This window comes from Salvelinus namaycush, chromosome 5 (assembly GCF_016432855.1).
Source record: "Salvelinus namaycush isolate Seneca chromosome 5, SaNama_1.0, whole genome shotgun sequence".
Classification (NCBI taxonomy): Eukaryota; Metazoa; Chordata; class Actinopteri; order Salmoniformes; family Salmonidae; genus Salvelinus; species Salvelinus namaycush.
In genome coordinates, this window is record NC_052311.1 from 45173536 (window position 1) to 45197624 (window position 24089).

General features: G+C 44.2%; 1 protein-coding gene across 1 annotated transcript; it reads right to left on the reverse strand.

The window, feature by feature from the left end:
• Positions 1–1892: 1892 nt before the first annotated feature.
• LOC120047560 (POU domain, class 3, transcription factor 1-like) lies at positions 1893–3023 on the reverse strand. Its single transcript, XM_038993090.1, has one exon. It carries the CDS (start codon positions 3021–3023, stop codon positions 1893–1895), a length of 1131 nt encoding a protein of 376 aa, XP_038849018.1.
• Between the last annotated feature and the right edge of the window lie 21066 nt (positions 3024–24089).

Sequence of the window (24089 nt, forward strand, 5' to 3'; positions counted from 1 at the left end):
TAATGAAGACAAAATACCTTTTCTTGTATATACGCTTTATGTAAGTAATAAAATATTACTATAACATAAATAGGAGAAATGTGACTTTGCAGTCTACATTTAGCAATCAACATACAACCAATGTAGTAAACAAAACATATTGAATTCCACTGCAACATAACCATTAACAGAGCCAAACAAAAAGCTCCAAACACATTTAGGAAATAAATATATATATAAATGGTCAGATTCATAAATGAAATCATATTAAAATATCTTCTTGGAATTAGTAAGTGTACAAAACTGCCCGAAAAACAAAACAAACAAAAAAATATCTCAGAACAAATACATGTTTACATATTCGACATATTTACACATTGGAAATAATCCTGGCAACATTTAATTTCAAATCTTTTTTTGAAGAAAGTTGTTTTCCCCCGCTGTATCGAATAGCACTGTCTGCAGTACGCAATTGTACTATAGGCTACTGTCCATCAGAATGTACCAGACCCTTGAGAAATGACACGCAGCGCACGAGTAGGCCAATTAATCCGTTTTTCCTATCTTCTCCAGATCAGAAAAATATCTAAAACAGGTCCCTTCATCACTTTTCAATAGAGCATTTTCAGAATTTCTCCGTATATAGTGGTTATAATACAATAATAGGAATGGTATAAATGAATGGGGCGTAGCATAAGCTACCTTTCAAATCAATATAGAAGGTACAGAATTCGAGTTCTACTTTTTATCGTGATATAAAGAATGAGAACAGCGTGACACTTCGACCTGGGGCACTGAAGTAACCTGAGAATATCACTTTCATTTCGTATTAAACCAATCTCTTTCCAAAGGTGGTTGGAATAGCTTGGCAGTTAGCAATGCAAGTTGCTGACGGCGCCCTGGAGTGATTTTAGGAACCTGTAAACATGAAAATAGTGAGTAAAGGCCTACCTCAAAACAAATTCTGAAAACAAAACCAATATAAAATTGCAATGATAATTTCAACGAAATAATAAGTGCTCCATACAAAAGGAAAATAATAATAAAAACAAATACCCCCCCAAAAAACGACAAGAAACACGTGTTTCATAAACTATTAATCCATATTGCCCTTTTTAGCGTCTGTTGCTATCTGCAAAGCATACATTTTTGAAGGCTGCCAGACGTGAGATGTCCTGTTGCATTCGTCAATTTTGAAATGCATCTGACATTTAAGTGTGGGGATTTTTGTCATCAACGGGTGCCATAATTTCCATCATCTTTTCACAAACTCCTTTGGCCAGATGACGTAGTGTCAACAGTATGAGTAAGGGAGGCGTTTTTGATGAGTTACATTACACGAATAAAATGAGAGAAACAATAGAAACAGTATACAGAACAGAAGTGACACTGAAGTTAAAATCAAACATCACAATTAATAGAACAAATATAAAGAATAGGCTAATAATTAGAAATAGTGGTTAATCGGTTTTAAGCCTGAAAAGAGAAATGTTCATTGCGCGTGTGTCTCCTTTGTTGATAATTTTCAGGCAACCACCTCGCACCGTGGTGAGTGCCATCAGTTCAAGACACCACTTGCAACATTTAATCGTTTCCCTTTGAACAGCCACGAAACATCGAATTTACTTCATCTCCTCCATAGAATTTTGGTAAATAAAGATATTTGTTTCATTTAAAATGTGAACGAAATCAATTCAGTAATAGTGTATGTTTTTCTTTTCAACCATTTTCCATTCTACCTATTTGTTGTTGTAACACAAGCTCCGGTTACTGGGACAAAACTCATCTGTCTGTCCAACTTTGCCATGTCTCTGTTCTCTCTCAGTAAAACAAAATGAAATACTATAAACTCCATAGTCCTTTCCCTTTTTTTCTTGTTTCCCCCGAAATTGTAGGATTGTTCATGAAAACAGTCACTGCACGGGACTCTGTAATGTGTGGTGAAGAGGGGGGGTCTCCGCTTGAGAATATACGTCCTCCATATTCGGATGAGGGACCCCTATCGGCGTCATTCTTTTCTCTTTTTGTCTTCTGTTGCAAAACCAAACACGGACAACCTCTTTTTCCAATTGAAGAGAGCCGGCTAAACTGGTGATTTCATGGGCGGAGGGCTTGGGACATTTTAAGAAATGATTTTCCAGCGCCCCTTTCACCCCAACTTCAATCGAGGTCCTCTTCTTTCGTTTCCTGCCCTGCGCAGCAATCTTGTCCAAATTGGTGGGGCTGCCAGTGTTTGAGTCTGTCTCCTCCAGCCACTTGTTTAGCAGTGGCTTAAGTTTGCACATGTTCTTGAAGCTGAGCTGCAGTGCCTCGAACCTGCAGATAGTGGTCTGAGAAAAGACGTTTCCGTACAGGGTGCCCAAGGCCAAGCCCACGTCCGCCTGTGTAAAGCCCAGTTTGATCCTTCGCTGTTTGAACTGCTTGGCGAACTGCTCTAGGTCGTCGGAGCTGGGCGCATCCTCGTCTGAGTGGTCCTGGTGGTGGCTGAACGCCTGCTGGGGGGACTCCATCTGGTTGTCATGGCTACCTGTATCGTCGTGGAGCGGGTCCCGCATGCTGTGGTGCAGAGAGGCGGGCTGGGGATTTAGCATGGCGTTAAGGTTCGTGTATCCCGGCTGCGAGTAAACTAGCGACTGGTGCCCGTTGGAGGCAGGCGACAGCGGGGACAAGTGGTGCGCCGTGGTCGGCGCCCACGATCCATGGTGGCTACTCTGCGTCTGCTGGTGCACCAGGTGAGATCTATGGTGGAAGCCACTGCTCAGGTCCTCTCGACTCGCCTGAACGCTGGCTTTGTTGTGCTCCTGTTGCCCGATATGGGTACCGCTGGTCCAGTCGGTGTTGGAGGTGGGCAGCCACTGGTGGTGCGTCAGGCTCATCGGATGTCCCGTGTTGGTCGCCGCTAGCCCCTGCAAGTACTCGTGGTGCATCATTTTCTGCACCTCTCTGTAGGTCGTCCCCTGGTGCATCCTGTCCGAATCCGGATGCATGAGCGGGTTGGACGGTAAGGAGTTATTCCGCGGAATATACTGAGCTGTTGTAGCCATGGCTCCGACTTCGAAAACTGACGAGTACTTCGGAGGTCTGGAGGCTTTAGAGCTAAAAACGCAACAACCTGCTCTGGGAGGTCTTGGTGAAGAGCTAAGACACGCCTCCTCTTCGCTTGTATTGGCTCCTTACGGATTCAAGCCCACAAGAGGCATAGCCTACGTTGTAGAGCGCATTTTACGCACATAACGAATAGGGCTCTGTTTCACATATACTATATAGAAACATGTTAATTCTATATATTACATTTATATTTTAGTCTATTGGTAACTTTACGGTCTCTGAATATGACTTAGGTTTCTGTTATCCTCTCTCGTGGGCTGCTTGTTTGCATGTCGCAGGCGCACAGAACTCGCAATTGGTCGCCCCTTTCTCATTTTTTCATCCATCCTCTCTCTCCAAGCCAGGGCGGAGAGGGTTGGAAAACAGTACGAAATGATTGGGTTTCGTTGGGTTCGTTCGGGTTGTTTTGCAAATAACCACGTGGGGGAGTACGGGGATCTTTTTGATGGGGTGACAAAATCCCCCCTCCACCTTGATATCCTTTTAGTCAGTGATGACTAACTGGAGCGCTCCCTATTTAAGAAGATTAGTATTCTTATAGTGTGGTGTTCTAGAATTACAACCACCCACAAAAAGAGATGCATGTAAATAAGCACTGTGTGATGTAGATATTCCTATGAATATGGTGAGAATGTGTGACAAATCTCAATGCCCTTTTCCTTTAATAATAAAGGCTACCCTTTAATCATTTATCCCAGTTGTTTATGACATTTCCAATGTTAACCACTTAGAAAAAAAGGTCCTGTACAGAACCATAATAGCAATTATAATTGCTTGGTTCATATATGACACCTCTAAAGGTTCTATATATAACCCTTTTGTAGGGTGCTTTGATCAGAACACCAGGGGTTCTTCTTCACTTTGGGTTCCATATAGGGTTCAATATTAAACCAATTTTGGTTCTGTATAGAACCTTAAGGGTGCCATATATGAAGCAAGCATAGAACCCTTTTTGGTTCTATCTAGAACCTTTTCTTTCTAAGAGTGTATGATCTGCTCATCAACGCTTATCATTAGGCTTCTCTCTTTCTCTTTCTCTCTTTCTCTCTCTCTCGCACACACACACACACACACACACACACACACACACACACACACACACACACACACACACACACACACACACACACACACACACACACACACACACACACACACACACACACACACACACGCACGCACGCACGCACGCACACACGCACGCACACACACTTTTGTCATTGGATAGGGCTTTGGACAATTGTAACATACATCTGCTAATTTTTCTATTATGCTAAATGAATAAGGGCATGGATAATAATGTGTTTAAGGATTCAAATTGTGGTTATACATGTAACTGTAAGTCGCTCTGATTAAGAGCGTCTGCTCAATGACAAACATGCCTAAACTGTATAAGAGTACTATAAGAGTACCTTCTTAAAAAGTTATGGTTGTCAAATAAAATTATCTCCAAATATCACGTAAAATTTTACCACCCGTGAAAATGTGGACCTATATGCAAAGCTCATGAAAAGCCGAAGGTATTTTATAGCGTTTCTCTCGAAGCATTTTACTAAACAGCAACTTAGAGTGAAAATCCTGTGTTTCTCCCTCCTGGCTTCTTCCACACTCCTCTCCCGGTTGATCTGATTATTTTTCCCTTCACGTTTTGTCCCAATAGCAAATTACCAATTCTATGAATTGCAAAGCAGCCTCGGAGACGCTGAGGGGTAGAGAGGGGGGAGATGCGAAGATTGAAAGGGATCTTTGCAAACACAATCACGTTCTTAAATGGAAATGCGGGGCTTTAAACAAATCTTACATCTCTCCCGTTCCAGTCGCCTAAAACTCCGCAATCAGGCGCATGTACCACTCCTTCTAAAACTGAAGCTTTTTGGAAGCTTTTTCAGGCATCACTCTTTATTTGAATTATTTACCTGAATGCATTTTATCTCACGCGCGTGTTTATGTTGTTCTCGTCTCTCACATGACACTGCTCTCTGTTTGTAGGCTACAGTGGGACGCGCTGTAATATTTATTCATTTTGATCCCCGGACTAGAGCACGATTTAACGGTAAGTTTGCTCTCTTTTCTGCTACGTGTGTCCTTACTTCACTCTGGCACGACACGACACTGAAGAATATAGTGCGTGTGTGGATAAGATGCTCTTGGGGTCACAGGTGCTCGTCATCATCTCTTGAAAGGCGTGGTTTTGCCCGTCCAACCTTTATATATTTATTTTTGATTGACTAAGGGGAGACAATTCCCAAGAGTTGGTCAGGTGTAATTTAGAAATCATTAAAAAGTTACAGAGGAATTTTGATTTCATAATCTACAAAATATTCAGTGAAATATTTGAGGATGTCTTCAAATAGAAAGATGCAATATTAGTTGTTATCGAAGTGTCTGTTTTCATTAATAACATAATAATAGCAGTGTTATAGGCTACTGCTTAGTGACTGATTAAATGTCAATTAAAGCCATTATCCTTATTTGCTACCTTGAATTTGATAATATACCAAATAACAGGTAGGCAATATAAACAAATCGAATAGGCTGGTTAACACAACCTCTTCAAACTATTCAATATGCAAATCATCTACATATCAAAACGCGCTGTGTGTTGCTTTGATACATTCAGTAACCTAATACAACATTTCCACTTGAGTAAAATAGTTTAGATTCATCCGAATACCACTTGATCTGCCAAGGGCCTTTGCATGTTCATTTGTAAGATGTTAAGTCAGTGCCGAACATTTTGTAAGGACTTTTAAGATCCCTGAACCCTTGGAGACTACTCTGTAGAGTTGTGACTGTTGGCGGAGAGTCAGTTCCACGCCTCGGTTAATGAAGACGCGTTACCATTCAGTCATTCTCGTCTCCAAGTCTATAAAAAGTATTTTCTGCCGGGGAAGCGGTGCTGCCCGGGCAGCCACAGACATACAGACCAACTCTTGTGCTTTGCCAGCCAGCTCGAGGAGCTGTGGAAAAAAAAGATCCAGATGCTCACCCCTCTCTTTGTAAAGAATATGGCCTTGTGTGGAACTAGGTGAATTTTTGCTAAGATGCACGAGGTTGCTATGGAAAGAGCGTTGAAAGGGATGACACGCATCTTACTACTGATGAATGATACGCGGTACAGGAAAAGGCAACAACAAAAAAAGAGGTCACGATATGATGAATTCATAAAAAAAGACAGTGGAACACACAATTATGGGGTTTCTGTAGCTGACTAGTGAGTATAAAGCATGGTGATGCGAGTTGAGAAAGCCCGGGTGACCCTGTCCCAAAATAATAGTCTCAATTTTCAACAGTCTGCCTTGTGTCACATTGAACCCTTTCTAAACACCATTCCCGTCCCCTTTTCTCGCACCGCTCTTTTTTATAGTCCGGTCACGTCCAAGTGCACTAGCCTATGCAGAAATGTTAGTATTCATTGTGGTTAGCTAACTCTATGGTGAAGAAATTGACTTACGCTGTAGCCTATTTGGGCTATGAACATTTTGAAAAATAAGATAGACAATCTATCTGCATACGTTAGGATGAAAGTGCATGTGTATCTTAGCAGCAGGCTGTAGCATTTCGTTTCTGCACTCTCTACAATAAACTCACCATCATTATTTACAATTATGCGTGTGTTCATAAACTACAACAATGTCGTCGTGTGACGTTGTGTGCCCAACGGACTTGTATCAGAAGTATTATTATTTATTTTTTTCCCTTATAGTATGGTTTGCGCTCCCTGCCAGTCACGTGTTAAAGCCTCACGTGGGACCTCCTCGACTTGAATACAATTATAACCTGGAAGCGCCTCAACCAACAGCCACCCGGTCCACTCTTAATTTAGCCTAACCATGTTCCTAGAAGGCAATTCCGAATGATTAAACAACAAAAACATCAGTATTCAAATACCTGAAATTCATAGGCCTACCCCCACAACAACCGTCTAACAGTATTTATAATATCATATACTATTTGTACAATTATAGTATTCATAGCATTCAATATTCAAGTAAAAAAAATGACTTGTGTAAAAACGTTATTGACTCAATTTACAAATTCAAACAAGGACATTGAGACCTAATTCTGTTTTTAAATAAATTAAATAAAGTTGCAGGGGTTGTCTTTATAATAGGCTAATAAAACTCTTGAGGATAACTTTCAACAACTGTCACCCAGTGCCTAGAATTACAGGCCTAGCCCACTGTAAGTTTGGATCTATTTCTACAGGTCAAAGTCAAATATGTGTATTTCCTCTATGCTTGCCTGTCCATGAGCTAAAAAAAGAATAAAATGCTAAACAAAAGTATTTTATATTCCTCCAAACAATTAAGCATTGAAGCTGGTGCTTTCTGAAAGCCATTTCACCGAAATACCTTTCTCAAATTCAGATGGAGGATGAAGATTTTAAGTTCCTAAAATTAGGCACATTGTATGCTAGACATCTCCCTGCATAGTCCCAGAAAGGAAACCCATATTAGACTGCACTGCATTTGATGTTAAACACACCTTTATTCCACTTCTAGAGGGTCATTCAATCGACCGTTGCACCTGCCACCTCTAAATTTGCATTAAACATTTCTGAAAATACCTATTATTCACAAACTTCCACAATTCAGATAATTGTACTTTCCCCCACTTTCAGTCTTTCTTTTTTGACAGACTTGCGTAATATGCACTAACTACACGATCGCTATAGCCCATTTGCCTAGTGCGTAAAGGACCAACGTCCTATGCTTTTCAGGTAACTTTTTTCCCTTTCCTTTTTGGCTAATGAACTCGGCGCTTCTGCCAGCATCCCCCTGAGAACGCGAGGAGAACGCTTCTCTTGTGGTAAAAGGTGCGAGATTTCTCCCTATTTCTTATACTAATTAGACGGGGGTCTGAACACGATATGGGATGAATATTCATGAAAAGGCACCGGCGCGCAATTAGTCGTGGAGAGAGTTCCTAACTTCAATCCCCGAGCAGCACCGCGCGCAACAGAATGGGGTACCGCTCCCACTACACGGGGTGCGTCTGTGGTGCCCAGCCCACCATTCTTTGAACAGTCTATTTGTGTCCGTTCCTTTCCTGTCGTTCATGTTTTAAAGCTGCCAGCACCAAAATGTCCCGCTTGCCCACTTAATGCCACTTCCCAAAAGGGAATGAGAAATAAAACACCACCACAACAACAACCTGGCGCCAGTATTAAAGTATTTCCATTTTTAATAAAGCTATTTTGGGAAATTGTGCTTTGTGTACTTTGGTGGTCAAAGTTAAGAATATAATTTCTCACTTGATGCCTGAAATGAAATCATTGTTTAGTCTCATACTGCAACATTAGTAAAAGGTATCAGTAAAATCATCACGTTAAAATGATCAGATGGTCAGAGATAAGCGGACATCCTTTCTTTGCACGGGTGCCCATGTCTCTTACCAAACATTAGGATATCAACGGATTAGAATACACTCAATGAGTTATAGGAACAAGAGAACACACGCCAACACTAATCGATAGCACAATTAAAGCCCATAAACAATTCACTATATCGGGACAACTTTTCACTTTACTTTCAGAGTTCCAAACCTTCCATCTAACTCCGTGACAGGCTTTAAAGCATCAGGCTTGGCATCCATCCCCTAAGCCCCTTCTCAGCTCCTGTCTACCTCTCTGCTGGGGTGTTGGTGCCTGGGCTTCAACCATCAGACCTAACCTGTGTGGCTTCCTGTCCGTCCACAGAGGGACACAATCCTCTACTTTGAATTCAAAGTGATCCTTATCCTCTCCCCCCTCCTGGACGTGTGTGCCTATGCCTCTTGGTTTGCCTCTTGCTTCCATAAAGATGTGTTTATGTATGTATGTATGTGCGGGGGGGAACACAGGGAGGTTTTAGAAGGTTGGTCGAGATAAGCAGTGGAATTTGTGGCTGTGTGAATATGGATGGGGTCCCTGCTCTCTTAGAGACTGACTGATAGAGAGGTAAACAGCTTGTGGGCTGGAGGGGTGAGATGCATGCACCTGAATACATTTTGGCAGCATCCCCATCTCTTCTTCTTCTCTGCTCTCTCACTGTCTCCCTCTCTCTTTTCTCTGCTCTCTCTCCACCTGCGAAGGCCTATCGAATTATAGTCCTTTCGTGAAATATGGTTGTGTTGTGCTTTGGATTGGAAAGGGGGTTCCATTGTTATCAATATGCTGAGTACAGTAGTGTTTTGTTATTCTTTCGACTAGTTTTGCTCAACTTTATGTGCTGATGTTGCTTAATCATACGTTGTGGTGCTAAAGGGAGGGCCTAGTTGGTCACTTATTTTGTTTCAGCTCAGATCAGCATCATTCTACACCGTTCTTAATTTCCTACCTTCACCATCATCATCATCATCATCATCATCATCATCATCATCATCATCATCATCATCATCATCATCTCGTCGTCGTCGTCGTCGTCGTCGTCGTCGTCGTCGTCGTCGTCGTCATCGTCATCATCGTCTTCTTCTTGTTACTTCCTTATTCATCTATTTTCTTCCTTTCCTTCCCTCCCCTCCCTTTCTCCCCTTTTCTCCTCTATCTCTCGTCCCCTTTGTTGAAATGATTAGGAGAATCGTTAATATGATCACCACAGAGCCGGTGTTGACTCTCTCCTCTCCTCTCCTCTCCTCTCCTCTCCTCTCCTCTCCTCTCCTCTCCTCTCCTCTCCTCTCCTCTCCTCTCCTCTCCTCTCCTGACAGGGGCCTGAAGACAACACAGCCTCACGCAGGCTCAGCAACACGCAGGTTACCACCCCAACAGGACACACCACGCCACCCGCCAGGCTGAGATGTCACGCACTACACGTGTGTGTGTGTGTGTGTGTGTGAGTGTAAGCCACAGGAAGTTGGTGGCACCTTAATTGGGGAGGACGGGCTCGTGGTAAGAGCTGGAGTGGAATCATGGTGTCCATGTGTTTGATGCCATTCCATTCGCTCCGTTCCAGCCATTATTATGAGCCGCTCTCCCCTTAGTAGCCTCCACTGGCGTAAGCATGTTGCCCCCCCCGCCGAATGTCCATCCGTCCTGCTTCTCCCCCTCAGCCCACCCATCCTTCCTCTCTACCTATCCACCCTTTCATCCTCTGTCTCTTTTCTTAATACTGGACCGGAATGTGAACGAGTAAAGTTGGCCTCGCGGAGAGAGAGAGTGCGTCCACGATAACTGATGTCAAATAATAGATAGATTCACTTCTGCAGGTTGAAGGTTGTACTTTATGACAAATTACATCAATTAAAGGGATAGTTTTCTGTGTTGTTTACTCCAATCAACCTGGAAAACTATCCCTTTAAATATTTACATACTGTAGATTTTTACAAGAGGACACATATGGATTGTCTTGAGTACACAACATAAAATATATTTGTCTATATTAGGAGGATTGTGTCTCTGTTGAAATTGAGAGGACGTCTGGTTTGGGTACCACAAAACATGAATTTGTAAAACCTGTCAGTTTAGAAGAGGTTAGTAACAGGTGAGGAAAACGTTTTGAAAAAACCAAAGCTGTAAAAGTTATGTGACTCACTGAGATATGACTGAACTCTTTTCCGTTTGACTATTGTATAGTTTTTTGTCGGTAACATCAATTGATACTATTCACTAAGGAAGAAAACAAGTTGAATATTATGATAGTGTACACAGCTACTTCAATATCAGGCAGGAATACTCGATATTGCGTACATGAGTGAGACCATAGAATTAGAATGACCTGCGGTTATTTTCATTTTGGCTCATTAGTTATTCTCTTTCTATAATCCTGTAATCAGATTTATCCTCGTGTACCATTATAGAGGGATGTTATTTAAGCTGGATGTCTTTGCACTATATTCCTTTGAGTGCCATGTCAGTAAATGTTCAGTAGTGGATTTAAAATGTTAAGACAGATAGGCATACTATCTTGATCACATTTTGTTTTTACTTTACCTTTAAGAAATACTATGCATATTAAAAACATGCATCAATAAAAGCTGGGATAACGAACCTACAACACGCAGTATATCAAACCCATTTAGAAAGTTAAGGCAGACTTCTTACAATACGTAATTCCTAGGAGCTGAGAGAGACAGAGAGAGGGAGAGAGAGACAGAGACAGAGACAGAGACAGAGACAGAGACAGAGACAGAGACAGAGAGACAGAGAGAGAGAGAGAGAGAGAGAGAGAGAGAGAGAGAGAGAGAGAGAGAGAGAGAGAGAGAGAGAGAGAGAGACCTTATTTGATCCAGCAGGCTTTTCACTGGGGCATAGACTGATCAGTCCTGTCCCTCTGGTTACTCTCCTAGTTCTGGCACAATCACAGACAACTCCACGCACGCACGCACGCACGCACGCACGCACGCACGCACGCACGCACGCACGCACGCACGCACGCACGCACGCACGCACGCACGCACGCACGCACGCACGCACGCACGCACGCACGCACGCACGCACGCACGCACGCACGCACGCACGCACGCACGCACGCACGCACGCACGCACGCACGCACGCACGCACACACACACACACACACACACACACACACACACACACACACACACACACACACACACACACACACACACACACATTACTGCGCACTCACCAGATAACTTAGCTGCAGTCAGAGACCCACTGGAAAGTTATTAATGAGCTGTTTAATTTTAATTAGATAGTAATTCATGTTAATGCTTGCTTAATGGAGCCAAATAATTCCCCTCGGTCACTTGGGGTCTTTATGCTTCGTTTACCGGCCCCCGCAGTTATTCTCCCTTTTGCTTTTATATTAGATTTCAAGTCATTCTAGAGAATGGGATTATACAATGAATATGGGAAACATATGGATCAATCGAAGCGTGTGTGTGTATGTGTGTGAGCACATTCATTTGTGTAAGTGTGTGTGTGCCTACTTGCGTATGCTAGCGTGTTGGTGTGTGTGTGCATATTCATTTGTGTGTATGTGTGTGCATCCATTTGTGTGTGGGAGCTAGTAGATGGCTCTCATTTCTAAATGCACCACCCACTACAGCAAATGAATTAAGTCCAGAAAAACAAAAGGTCAAGCTGAGTATTGAGCGCACGCTGGGGTCGAAACCTCTCAGGTGGAAGTGCAGCCTGCAGTACATCTCCATACACCGACAAAATAGTACCGGGGTCGCGACCTGAGCATGAGGGTATGGTAAAATGTGCAAACCTCTAGTCGTGTGCTCTGGCTGTTGTAGATGGTTTCCAACACACCTAGAGGGTTAAAACAATGTTAATATAGGAATGAGTGTAGGAGTGACCAAACGTTTATGCCCTTACCAAACAAGGGGTCATGGCTAAGGCACTGACCAGCCAGCCTGTCTCTCTGCTGTCTGGCCTGTGTGCGTTCCGGGACTGCGCCGGGACCGCATCAAGGCACTAAGCCAGCCGGCTGAATTGAGTTAGTGGCTACAGACGGCTTTTAATTGTTGATTGACCAGTCTGAGTGCTGCCTGTGCCGGGGTCACTTAAGATAGCACAGGGGGAGGTCCCTAGGCCCCAGCTGCAATTTCAGCCCCACACGACCCAGGGAGAGGGAGGAGGGCGGAACAAGATGGAGGGACTGACGGAAGGGAGGAGGGAAGAAGGAAGGAGGAGAGGAGAGTTTAGAGAGAGGGTTTGAGAAGATATGGACTGTTTCTTTACTTGTTTGTTTGACCAATAAATTGATTAATTAAGGGGTTATTACACAAATATAATACACATGGGCTGATGGGTCCCACATAGAAGGACATCAGTTATTGAAGCTCAGGTCCAAGCTCAAGTATTTTGAGCCCACCCCGTACAACAAATCCATATTCTTTGATCCGTTTGACAATTACAAATTTGACTTTGTATTCGTTCCATTTATCCCAGCTCACTCTCTACCTCTCCTTCATTCTCTCCCTCTTCTCCTCCCTCTCCTCTCCTCCCTTCCTTTAATTTGGCACAGGGGCACCAAAGCCCACTCTTGCTGTTTAAGCGGGGGTGCGTTCCCTCGCCCCTTTTCGCCCCTCTCCCTCACAGCAGGTGCGTGTCCTTCCCTAACATTTGTTATCTCTAATCCTGCAGGTTCCGAGCACAAAAAGAGCGTAGTAAAGTCTCTCACCACCCTAATCCCTCCATCCCTCAACTCCTTTTTTGATGGCGTTTTTTCTCTCTCCATTTCTGGGGGGAGGGGAGGGAGAGACACTCACTCTGATTACCACACAGTTTTATCTATCTGGGAGCCCCTTGGAAATTCAGGATCGGGGGGGCTTCGTCTGTTTAGCTCCCCGGTCCCGACTTTCCCTTTTTGCCCCCTCTACCCGTATCATTTACAGTCATTTTCTGGCAATTAAAAGGGAGCGCTGCTGCAGGTTTTTGGCCCGCAGTGCAATGCTACATCACTGATGAATAATTCCTCAGCCTGCAAACTGGAAAGCTAGCCTTTCTTTCATGTGGGGCTTTGTTGATTTACCATTAAAACTTGCTCTGCGGTGGGCTTTGCCGTGGAGGGTTGCTCTGTGGTTTGGTTTGTGATGGAGGGGGGGGGGGGGGGGGGGGGGAGAAATTAAATATGAAGTGTACATATGCTTCGTGTCAGTTTTTTGAAGTCTAAATTTGGTAGTGTGTTGACTCATTTTATATTTCAGTGCATCTGGAAGGTTTGAATGAATGGTCATTCTTTTATCAGACACATTGTGCTCAGACTTTATAGTATTCATTCATTTTAATTCATCTTCATTCGTTCATTGATTCATATAGCTATTACTGCTTTATTATCGGGGTTACTTTTGGGTGATTTGACACCACACACAGGGACAGATCTATCACATAATCACACGCACACAAACACGCATGTATGGACACACGCACTGCCCCCCCCCCCCACACACACACACACACACACAGCTTCCCCCTGTCTCCAATGTCTTTATACCCATCATCTCTTACAGGCTGATATACGTAGATCCATACACAGAGATACACACACAAACAAACATAAAACAAACACACAAATCTCCCCCTCACACCATCATACCACGGACACACATGGACACACACTGAAGACATAATGGTGATAATGGTGGCCGAAGGCATTCTCAGCAGGGTCTCTCTCTCTCTCTCTCTGAGTAGTGCACCGATCAGCTGATGACACACACACACACACACACACACACACACACACACACACACACACACACACACACACACACACACACACACACACACACACACACACACACACACACACACACACACACACACACACACACACACACACACACACACACTGCCAGGGGACATTACAGACTGACACCTCAAAATAAGTGTTTATTGTGTGTGTGTGTGTGTGTGTGTGTGTGTGTGTGTGTGTGTGTGTGTGTGTGTGTGTGTGTGTGTGTGTGTGTGTGTGTGTCAATGTGTCCTGCTAAACACTCACAGAAAATGCATCCAAAGGCTCTTCACTATGCAGTTTGAATTATATAGCCTAATGCTGCTTCATTGAATTCCATTAATGAACTACTCATTTGAATTGACAATGTGTTACAGTAATATCATGTATTGTAATGCGTTATTTAAATCTGTGTAATGACTATGCAAAGCATCCAAATAAAGAAATATTTAAATATAATCTATTTTAACCCGTCACACTATAATTTTTAATTAGTTACATTTCTTGTATTTATCAAAATGTTCAAAGGGATGTTCAAACCAAAGATGGCATATATACTATGTATACTATGCTCTCTCTCTCTCTCTCTCTCTCTCTCTCTCTCTCTCTCTCTCTCTCTCTCTCTCTCTCTCTCTCTCTCTCTCTCTCTCTCTCTCTCTCTCTCTCTCTCTCTCTCTCTCTCTCTCTCTCTCTCTCTCTCTCTCTCGCTCTCTCGCTCGCTCGCTCGCACGCACGCACGCACGCACGCACGCACGCACGCACGCACGCACGCACGCACGCACGCACGTTGTACAACACAGACTGGTGGTGGATTTTATCCAGCTGCCTAAGAGCAGGAGGAACAGGAGGGAGAAGAGGAGGGGGATGGGGCGGTTAGGGGGGGTTCGAAGGTAAATCCTAAATCCGAGAATCCTAACGGCGCGCCCATCTCAGAGACCCGAGGGTGCCCGTGTTTGAGTGACAGCTCTCCTTTCAGTATCGCTGTGGGATGGGGGAGGGATTAAAGCTGTCTCCCCCTGAAGGGCCATTGTGGCTCAGCGTCTCCCAGCTGCTTCTGCACCCCTCCACAGCTTTCTCTCTCTGGGACGACTGGGAGACAGGGAAAGGAGGAGTGAGTGGGTGTGTGTCGGGGGTGGAGGGTGGTGGAGGTGGGGGGGTACGGGCAGAACTGACCCCCTTCTTTATTTCATGTTTTTTTTCTACAATATTTGTTGTGTGGGTGTGTGTGTGTGTGTGTTTGTGCTTTTGTTTGTGCATGTGTGTCATTTCATGTGTGTCTGGACAATTTGGATAATATTTTATTGCATAGGAACATCACACAGAGAGAGAGAAATAACCTCAACACTCAAAAAGTCGTTTCTGCTGTCTCATCATCTGTTGGTCTTATAAGGACAATTTTATGTAATCTAAGGTGAAACATAATGCTGTACGGATTACCATATAGACTTGCAGTTTTACATTGCACCTGGAAAGAAATGCCAGGGGTGAGAAGCCTGTGAGGAGACTTACATGTTTTGCATACTTTTCAGGGTAGAAACGTTAAAAGATTTAATCAGATTTGTGATCATGGCTGCTGTATGGGGTGAACATCACACATGTTCTCGCACAGTACACACACACACACACACACACACACACACACACACACACACACACACACACACACACACACACACACACACACACACACACACACACACACACACACACACACACAATGCACCCACACAGTTGTCCCCTCCCCCAACTCTGCTCTCTGCTCCCCCTACCACGTCACGTGCACGTGACAGCTGCTTATAGAAGATACAGTTTGATCAACAATCTATGGGATAGGTGACACAGCAATAAAATCCCAGGTGTGCTCTCCAGTGAGATGCCTCCAGCGCCACACGCACCCGGGTAAGGCCTCGGAGGCCTACAGGCTCCCGATCACATACCTCTGCTCTCTCTCATCTGCCAAACTCTCTAACCTCATCAGCGTGTGTTTAATAGTACTCGTTTGACTGGTTTGAGTTCTTCTTCAAACAGAGAAAAGTCTTATACTAACGGAGCTTCACCGCTTTGAACTGGATTCATGTTCCCACAGCTACTTTCTGTCACATTTACCCCAGATCCCACAATTCATCATCCCACGATTCACCGTTTTGATGATTCATCAGCATTTTGATAATATTTATTTTGTGATATTGAACCAAAAAACATGACTTAAGGTGTACAGAAAAAGTTCTTTGTCGTTTTCAAGTCGAATAAAGAAAACAAAGAAACAAAAAATGATTGGTCTCCAATATTGCCCAAATGTACCCAGTCAGTTAGCAGGTTTGAGCAAGGCACAGAATCGCTAATCTTCATCACATAATGAGGAGTAATTTGAGATGCTAGGTGATTTGGAGATCAGTGATTCCATACTTTCTGACTGCAATTCAGGGTTTGATTCAATCAGATACGTTTTAGCCGACATCCGCACTGTGGTTGTTTTGTCGGAGGTGGAACTGTGTTAGAGCTGTCAAATCCACAAGCGGCTCCCGGCATTATACCTAAAGCGGACATTGCGAGTGGCTGCACGGAGTCACATCAAGAGAAATCTCATGCAGCCTTGTTAACATGTTCGGACACTGGACTGTGAGATGTACTCTATACCTCAATCAGGCTGATAGAAATCCTCACTATTTTGTTTAATGATTTTACATTTTAGCGTCATTATTTTTTATATAGCCTACACTTTCTTGTTCTGAACTTCTAACACCAGTGGGACGGGTGTGACTTCGTGACAATGATTACAAGAGCAGCTGCTTACCGATTTGACAACTCCAACGCAGTTACACCTCCGACACTGTGTCGGCTATCAGCGTGTTAATGCTTGGTCTGATTGAATCTAGGCTTGAGTCAGTCTCAAACACTCACAGTGTGTGGTGTGTGTGGCCTTTGTGAGCCCTGTGTTTGTACGTCGAGTTTCTCTTGCCTCCCAGCAGGGTGGTGGTTGCAGGGTGCTGGGAGGAGCAGGGAGAGTGGCATGGCAGGCTGGGCTGGCATAGCTGCAGTGTGGCAAGAAACAGAATCTCTGCCATGGTAGCAGGATGCCAGAGGCCTCAAAGGGTCCTGTTGAGACCCTCCAAAGCAATTATACAGCATCAGTCATCTGCTACATAGAAATATCATCTTTAGAATGGTCATGTCCGCCATATTGAGTGTACCCATGATACAGTCATATTGTCGGGGTCTGAAAGGCCTTGATCGTTCTAGTCATTCTAATTCTATGGTTTTCTAGCCCTGCACAGCCAGGGAATGCAGAAGCATCGTGGAAATTTTGACTTAAACAATGTTTATCATCCAGAGCAGAGTTTATATTGGTGCAAAACCATGTTTGGCGGTGCAGATCAACAGATATTACATTCAAGCATATACAGTACACAAATGTATATGTTCACAGAGGCACACACACAATACACACGTAGGACTAGACGTATTGCCTTTGTAATCCTTCAACATGAGAGTAAGTCCTTGGGAGAAGAGCCTTGGACTGTAATGTGTGTGTGTGAGGGGTGCACTGTTGCCCCCCTCCTCTCCCTTCCTGTCCCCATCACCCAAACGGAGAGGAGTGGAGGAGTGGAAAGCTCTCTCTCTCTCTTCTTCTCTCTGTCTGATGAAAGAAGCTCTGTGATCGCTTCGACAACAAAGAGCCAGGCCGCCATGTTTGGAGGAGCTTCCCCTTTCTTCTCTCCTTCCTCCTCCTCCGTCTCCTCTTCTTACCCCGCTCTGATCTATCGCCCTCTCTCTCCCTCTCTTCTCCCGCCTCCTCCTCTCCCCTCTCCTCCGTCTCTATCTCTCCCTGCCTGATGCCACTCACTGGCAGCGCGGCAGCTCCCATTCTTCGTGAGGGCCCCGCGATACAATCAGGGGACGGAATTAAAAATCAGAAAGTGTCCTTGTCGGGAGGCACCCGGGATGGCACACTTTGATGTCTCCACGGAAATTTGAAATTCATATGTTGTCACACTTCATTTTATTCCTCTCCTCCCGCTAGTTCTTTCTCTCGCCGCGTTCTTTCCACTGCCGTCATGTACTATTCAGTCTGAACCGGGAGGAGGAAGGCATTGTAAAAGTGTTTCGAAGTTCCAACCACTTCTCTTTCTTTTATATTTCATGTTTTTACATGACGAGATGGGAGGGGAGACATAATGAATCATTTAATTTCCTTTTGATTGGAGGTAGATTGGTGTTCCTGGGGGGGGCGCGTGGGTTAGGCAGGAGATGACAGGGGATGAGGATGGGGGGTGTAAGAGACTTTGATGGCACTTCAGAACCCTGCGCCAAGTCTAAGCGTTCTGACAGGGAAAGGAAAAGTGACTGCCACACACATGCACACATGCAGAAAGCAGTGAATTGGAAGGTGGGCAGGGAACTGGGCGCACACGCTCAAAGCCATGCGCACACACACACACATCCTTCTATAAACCCCAGCCTGCATTGCATGAGAAAACAAATAAATGCTCACTCCGCACAAACAGGGTCTACTACTTCAAAATGGCCGACGTTAAAAGGGAACAGGGAACACATCAAGAAGTGCTAACATTACCCCGCGATGTGAACGCTTGTGTCTGAACAACACAACGCTCATTGTAGCTGATCTGAAGGAATTCCCTTCCTTCTTTCGAGAAGTGAGGGAGCATAATTAGGCTTGAATCAAGGCAATTAATAATCAGCGTGTGTGTCTGAGCTGAGGAGACCAAAGAGCTGATGGGTTTAGATGTGCTGTCTAGTGTTTCTGCCTGGAACTCGAGGAAAATCAAGGGGCATAACATTAAGCCTCGATGGCCTCCAAAGACAGTAACAAATGGGCATGGGGATGGGGTGTAGTGGGGTGGGGATTTGTGGCTGGGTTGGGGGGGTGGAGGGGTAGAGGGACTTGGTGGGCGTTGGTCCCCCTTGTCCTGAGTACCCCTGCTCCATCATTAATCTCTCCCGGTGAGCTCCTCTCTCCCCCTCTCTCTCGCTTTCTCTTTCTCCCTCTCAGGCCCACTCCCTAAGGTGATGCCAACACACCTCTCCTCACTCTACCCTACCCCCACCCAACCCAAAACACCCTCCCCCTTCCACTCCTATCCCCATTATTACCCCCAGCAAATCACCCCTCCTTGCCTCTCTCTCCCTCTCTTTCTCTCTCTTTCACTCTCTCTTCCTCTCTCTCTCTCTTTGTGACGAATGGGTTTTAATAAAACTTGACAGAGCGATGAAATTAAAAGTGCATCCCATGGCCTGCTATAGCTCCAGCCCTCTCATTGACATATTTAAAACCGGGACCCTATTTCAGTGCACAGCCACTGTCTTACATCATCGGGCATCAGTAATATTATTGTAATCCACCTCCTCCTCATCATCATTGATGGGCCTTGTTGTTATGGTTGATGTCGAAACCAACATTACAATTAGCATTTGCATGGGGCAACAACACAGCTTTACAGCGCCTATGTCACCAACGTCCTTGTGCCAATGCCAATCCCAATAAAATCAGCTCCCGTCGACCCTATTAGCGGATATTACACCCATCTCCCCTGTTACCTCATTACGCTATAGAGGATCATGAAAAAGGGGGTCGTACTGGAAACTAAACGAGCTGCCTGTATGCGCGTCCTTTCCGAGGGAAAGCACCCATAAGGGGTAACCGACAGAGAGTACCTACCCACGCCTCCCGACCTCTCGCTCTATGTTAGAAAGCGTTGTTTTGGTGGATTATGGGGGGGGGGTAGGGTGTAGGACTTAATCCCCCTTCCTAATTTCAAATCTCTCCTGATTCCTGCGGGATGTGTGTGTGGGGGGGGGGGGGGGGGCTTCCCCAAACTCTTTTTGGGTAGTGGAGGGGGTGGGTGGGAGGGGGATGAGAATAAAGAGAGTACGGTATATTTTTTAACAAAGGAGATATGATACAACTGGCGGGACATGGCACTATTGGCAGGGGAAAGGGTAACAGCTGACAGCAGGCCGGTGAGTTGTCATATTCACCTGAAAAGCCTCAGGGAACGTTCTCAAACCAGCCCAGTGGTGCCTTAATGTACTGTATGCTTCCTGAAAGCTTAAAATGTGATTATTTGACGTAAAACGGAGACTCATTCTTGTTTCAAATTCGTCACTGTAAAGCTGAAGGATTCAAATGGACACGTTTAATAAAAGTAGGTGTTGAGAGTCACAAGCTACAACGGTGTTTTTTAATTCTGTTTCTGGGGATCAAAGAGGTACACGTTTTTGTGTTTACACCAGAACAACACACCTGATTTAACTAATCAACTCATTATCAAACCTTTGGTGGAATCAGCTGTGTCGTTCTAGGGCAACATCTAAAAAGGTCACTCCTTTGGGTCCCCAGGACCAGAATGAAGAAAATCTTGCCTACAACATACTGATCAATATTCAGACCACACTACAATAATATCATGTCGTATCTCTAGCGTATAAATATTTGCCACCCACAACACCAAAGTACCAGAGCTGTGGATCCTTTCTGATTTTCAAAACACTTACGTTGCAGGCTTGGTACTGTAAGTTTGGTGGAGGGAATGGGATGACTAGTTGTGAGCTGATCCCGATAATCTGGTAGGAATACATGATGGGATCCCCAGGCAGGATGCAGGGACACCTAGGGTTTTAAGGAAATTGGATTAGGAAGAAGACGGGAACGTTAAACTTCGCTGTGGGCAGTCAAACATGAACCCCAAACCTAGCAGACTACAGTTTACTTCCCCAAGACAATAACAGTGTAACCTAGTCAGAAAGTGTCTCCACACTGAATGGTGAATCCTAACTTCCACTTAAGTCAAATGTTCACATAGCTACGCATTGATGCCAATGGGAGACTAAGTGAAAAATCAACTTATATGGAAGTTAGGATATGCTCCTAACATCGTATTGCATGAAACAAAGGAGATGGAAACTGACGAGTGAGACAATAGAGGGATGCATCTGTTAGGTCAAGTTCACCTAACAGATGCATCGACTTGTGCTGGTTGGCGAGGGTGAGTAAGGCAGAAGGAGAAAGAGAGAGAGAGAGAGAGAGAGAGAGGGTGAGATAGAGGAGTGAGAGCGAGGGAGGGTTGTTGAGGGAGTTAGTTAGAAGTCGTCGAGCCCATTGACGGAGTAACCTTGGGTGGCTTCCAGCGCCTGCCCAGTGAGTGAGCGACGGGGGCTTGGCGAGGGGCCAAGCAGAGCCTTTTGTGCTGGCTGACGCCACATTCCAATCAGCCATGGATATGTAGGCTGCGTCCCAAATGGCACCCTATTCCCTATGTAGTACACTAGTTTTGACCAGGGCCCATAGGGCTCTGGTCAAAAGTAGTGCACTATATAGGGTCTAGGGTGCCATCGGATTGCACGCTTATACTCTGGGCTGTAATTGAAAGGTTGCCTTGTGAGCCATCTGCAGGAGAAGGGTGAAGCCCCTCTACCACCTCCTCTATGTTCCACTACAGCCGGCGTGGTCGAACACCCAGGAGGAAGCCAGACCCGCTTATGCTGATGATACATTGGACCACCCTAAGGAACAACAGTCACTGATACAGAAGCCATATAATGGTTGACTCAACTAAACACAGCTATTTTAGTATAAATACAATCATTTGGGATGGATTCTGCGAAACTGGCAATAGCAATGTTTAGGAGATTTTGGTTTCAAAATGACTGCGAAGACGTCTCACTGAAAACTAGAGGATGTGTGAGTCAGTCATCAAGTGCTTTTACAGTATCCCAAAAAACGGTGTTGATGTGCTACTGTGTAAATAGTAAAGTACTGGTTTGATTGATTGACATATCAAAACCATCTCCCTAACACTTTATTTCTAATTTGCACCAGGTTGTTTAGATGGAAACTGGTTCATGTAAGGCCAACGATTAATTCACATGATTTAGACTAGTATTTCTGATATTATGCAACGTTAAATAATAAAAGCAATTTGTTGAACCCACATGCCTCCCTAAAGTGATCTAACGATTTCAATCTCTCAAGTGACCATCGATGACTTCACAGGGTGTCACGACATTACACGTTGGCCCTTTTCGACCGCTAATCATTGTTATTATTTGCAAATACAGTACATAAGAATCTATGGGGACTTGACTCTTTGTCTTGTGGCATTTTTTCTGGTGTGCCTCAACAAACTTATCGCCAATAATTCCTTGCAGCTGAAATGGTCTGGCAGTTGATAAAAGGAAGTCAATGTCCCGTGTCAACAACCTCGTAAGATAAATGACTTGATGATAGGTATCGTCTGGAGAGAAGAAGAAAAGCACACAACCAGTGAGTATCATACACGGATGTGCAACCTGCACTGTGCTCGCTTCTTACAGAATGTATCTTGCTGGAATACACCTGATGTGGTGTGTTAAGGAATGTGGAGTATTTCAGGTAGACCGAAGTGAAAAATATTACAAAACGTGTCACACCTGAACATACAATGGGCTACATACAGTATGTTCATCTAACAAATTGTGTTCCAATATTGTTTGTAAAAACAGTTTAAATTGGTCGATGAAGCTGCCATAGGGCAATATATATAAACAGTTATGCTCCCTTGGGCTTAAGTCAACTGATGGGAAAACGTCAATGAGTCTTAAAACATGTGTATTGATCAAATCAAGTCATCTCAATAAAGAGGACTGGGCTAATCTTAATTAAGTTCTCAAATGGCTCTTAAAGCGAGAGAGAGAAACTGTTTCATCTTTGACATCCATCACTTGAATATATAACATCTTCAGAGTAAATAAACACAGTCCAGCGATGCATTTATTCATGACCCACATCATTAAGTGCTGTGTTGTAACAGTGGAGGGTTGGGGCTGATAAAGTTTGCATTACAATGAACATGGTGAGGAGCATGTTAAATGTGTGGGCAGGCTTCCAGCTGGCCCTGTGGTTGTCTAGGGGACTTGTTTGGTGTTGCTTGCCAGCTGGCACCAGAATGCACCGCCACCGCACCGTGTTCGTTCATGACTTGCGTCTTCGAAACTTGAGGGAAACCTGGTAAACGCTAGAACGTGCCTCATCGCAGACGGTTTGACAAAGGAAGCAATACTTTTCCCCCCCACTTTTATTTTCAAGGGCTTATCTGAACTGAATGGAATTGAGAATTCAGATAATGCTACGCAAATGTTTATTCCCTAAAATATCATGACATATTGGTAAGTGAGCAATTTGGAAAACATTAGGACTGACAGTACAATGTAAACAACATTAGGACATGTATACGGTGGCCCAGAGGGGCAGGTATTCTCATTCTTTTTAACCCAGAGAACGGGAGGGAATTCCCAGTAAGTTGACACATTGGATGTCCCTGTCCAAGGTCCTGATAGCTCCAATCTTAACGCTGGTATTCCGGTCTGCTCCCAATACGAGACCACTTAGAACGCCGTTAGACTAGGGAATGGACAATCTTCCTAATGCAGAATCATCTGTTCCATTGGTTTCCAAGTGATATGTCTAAACGCTGAATAACAATTCATACTCAGTTGACACTTTATCATGCTTCCAAGAGTTGATACAGGATTTATGTAGAACATAGCCTATTCTATTGTCTACTGCCTAGTGGATATCCTTTTATCAACAATGGAAGTCTAAGTGCTTGTTATGTAAACATGTGGGATAGCCTCCATCCTCTCCAACCAACTGTGCTAGTTGAAAGAATCCACAGGCAAGAATCCACATATGTGTTAATTGCACCAAAAAACCTTCACCAATATAATTTCCCCAGAGTGAATACACTACAGATACCACAGATAGAAAATCACTGCATGTCATACAAATGAATAAAATAGCGTTGTACACGGCATAACCCTAGATATTTGACTTGGGTCCATATGCTCCGAGGGATCCGATACTAGATATGCCTTAATAACAA

What these genes read in the sequence shown, in the direction of transcription:
- LOC120047560 (XM_038993090.1), bottom strand. Translation starts at nt 3,023, where the DNA reads ATGGCTACAACAGCTCAGTATATTCCGCGGAATAACTCCTTACCGTCC.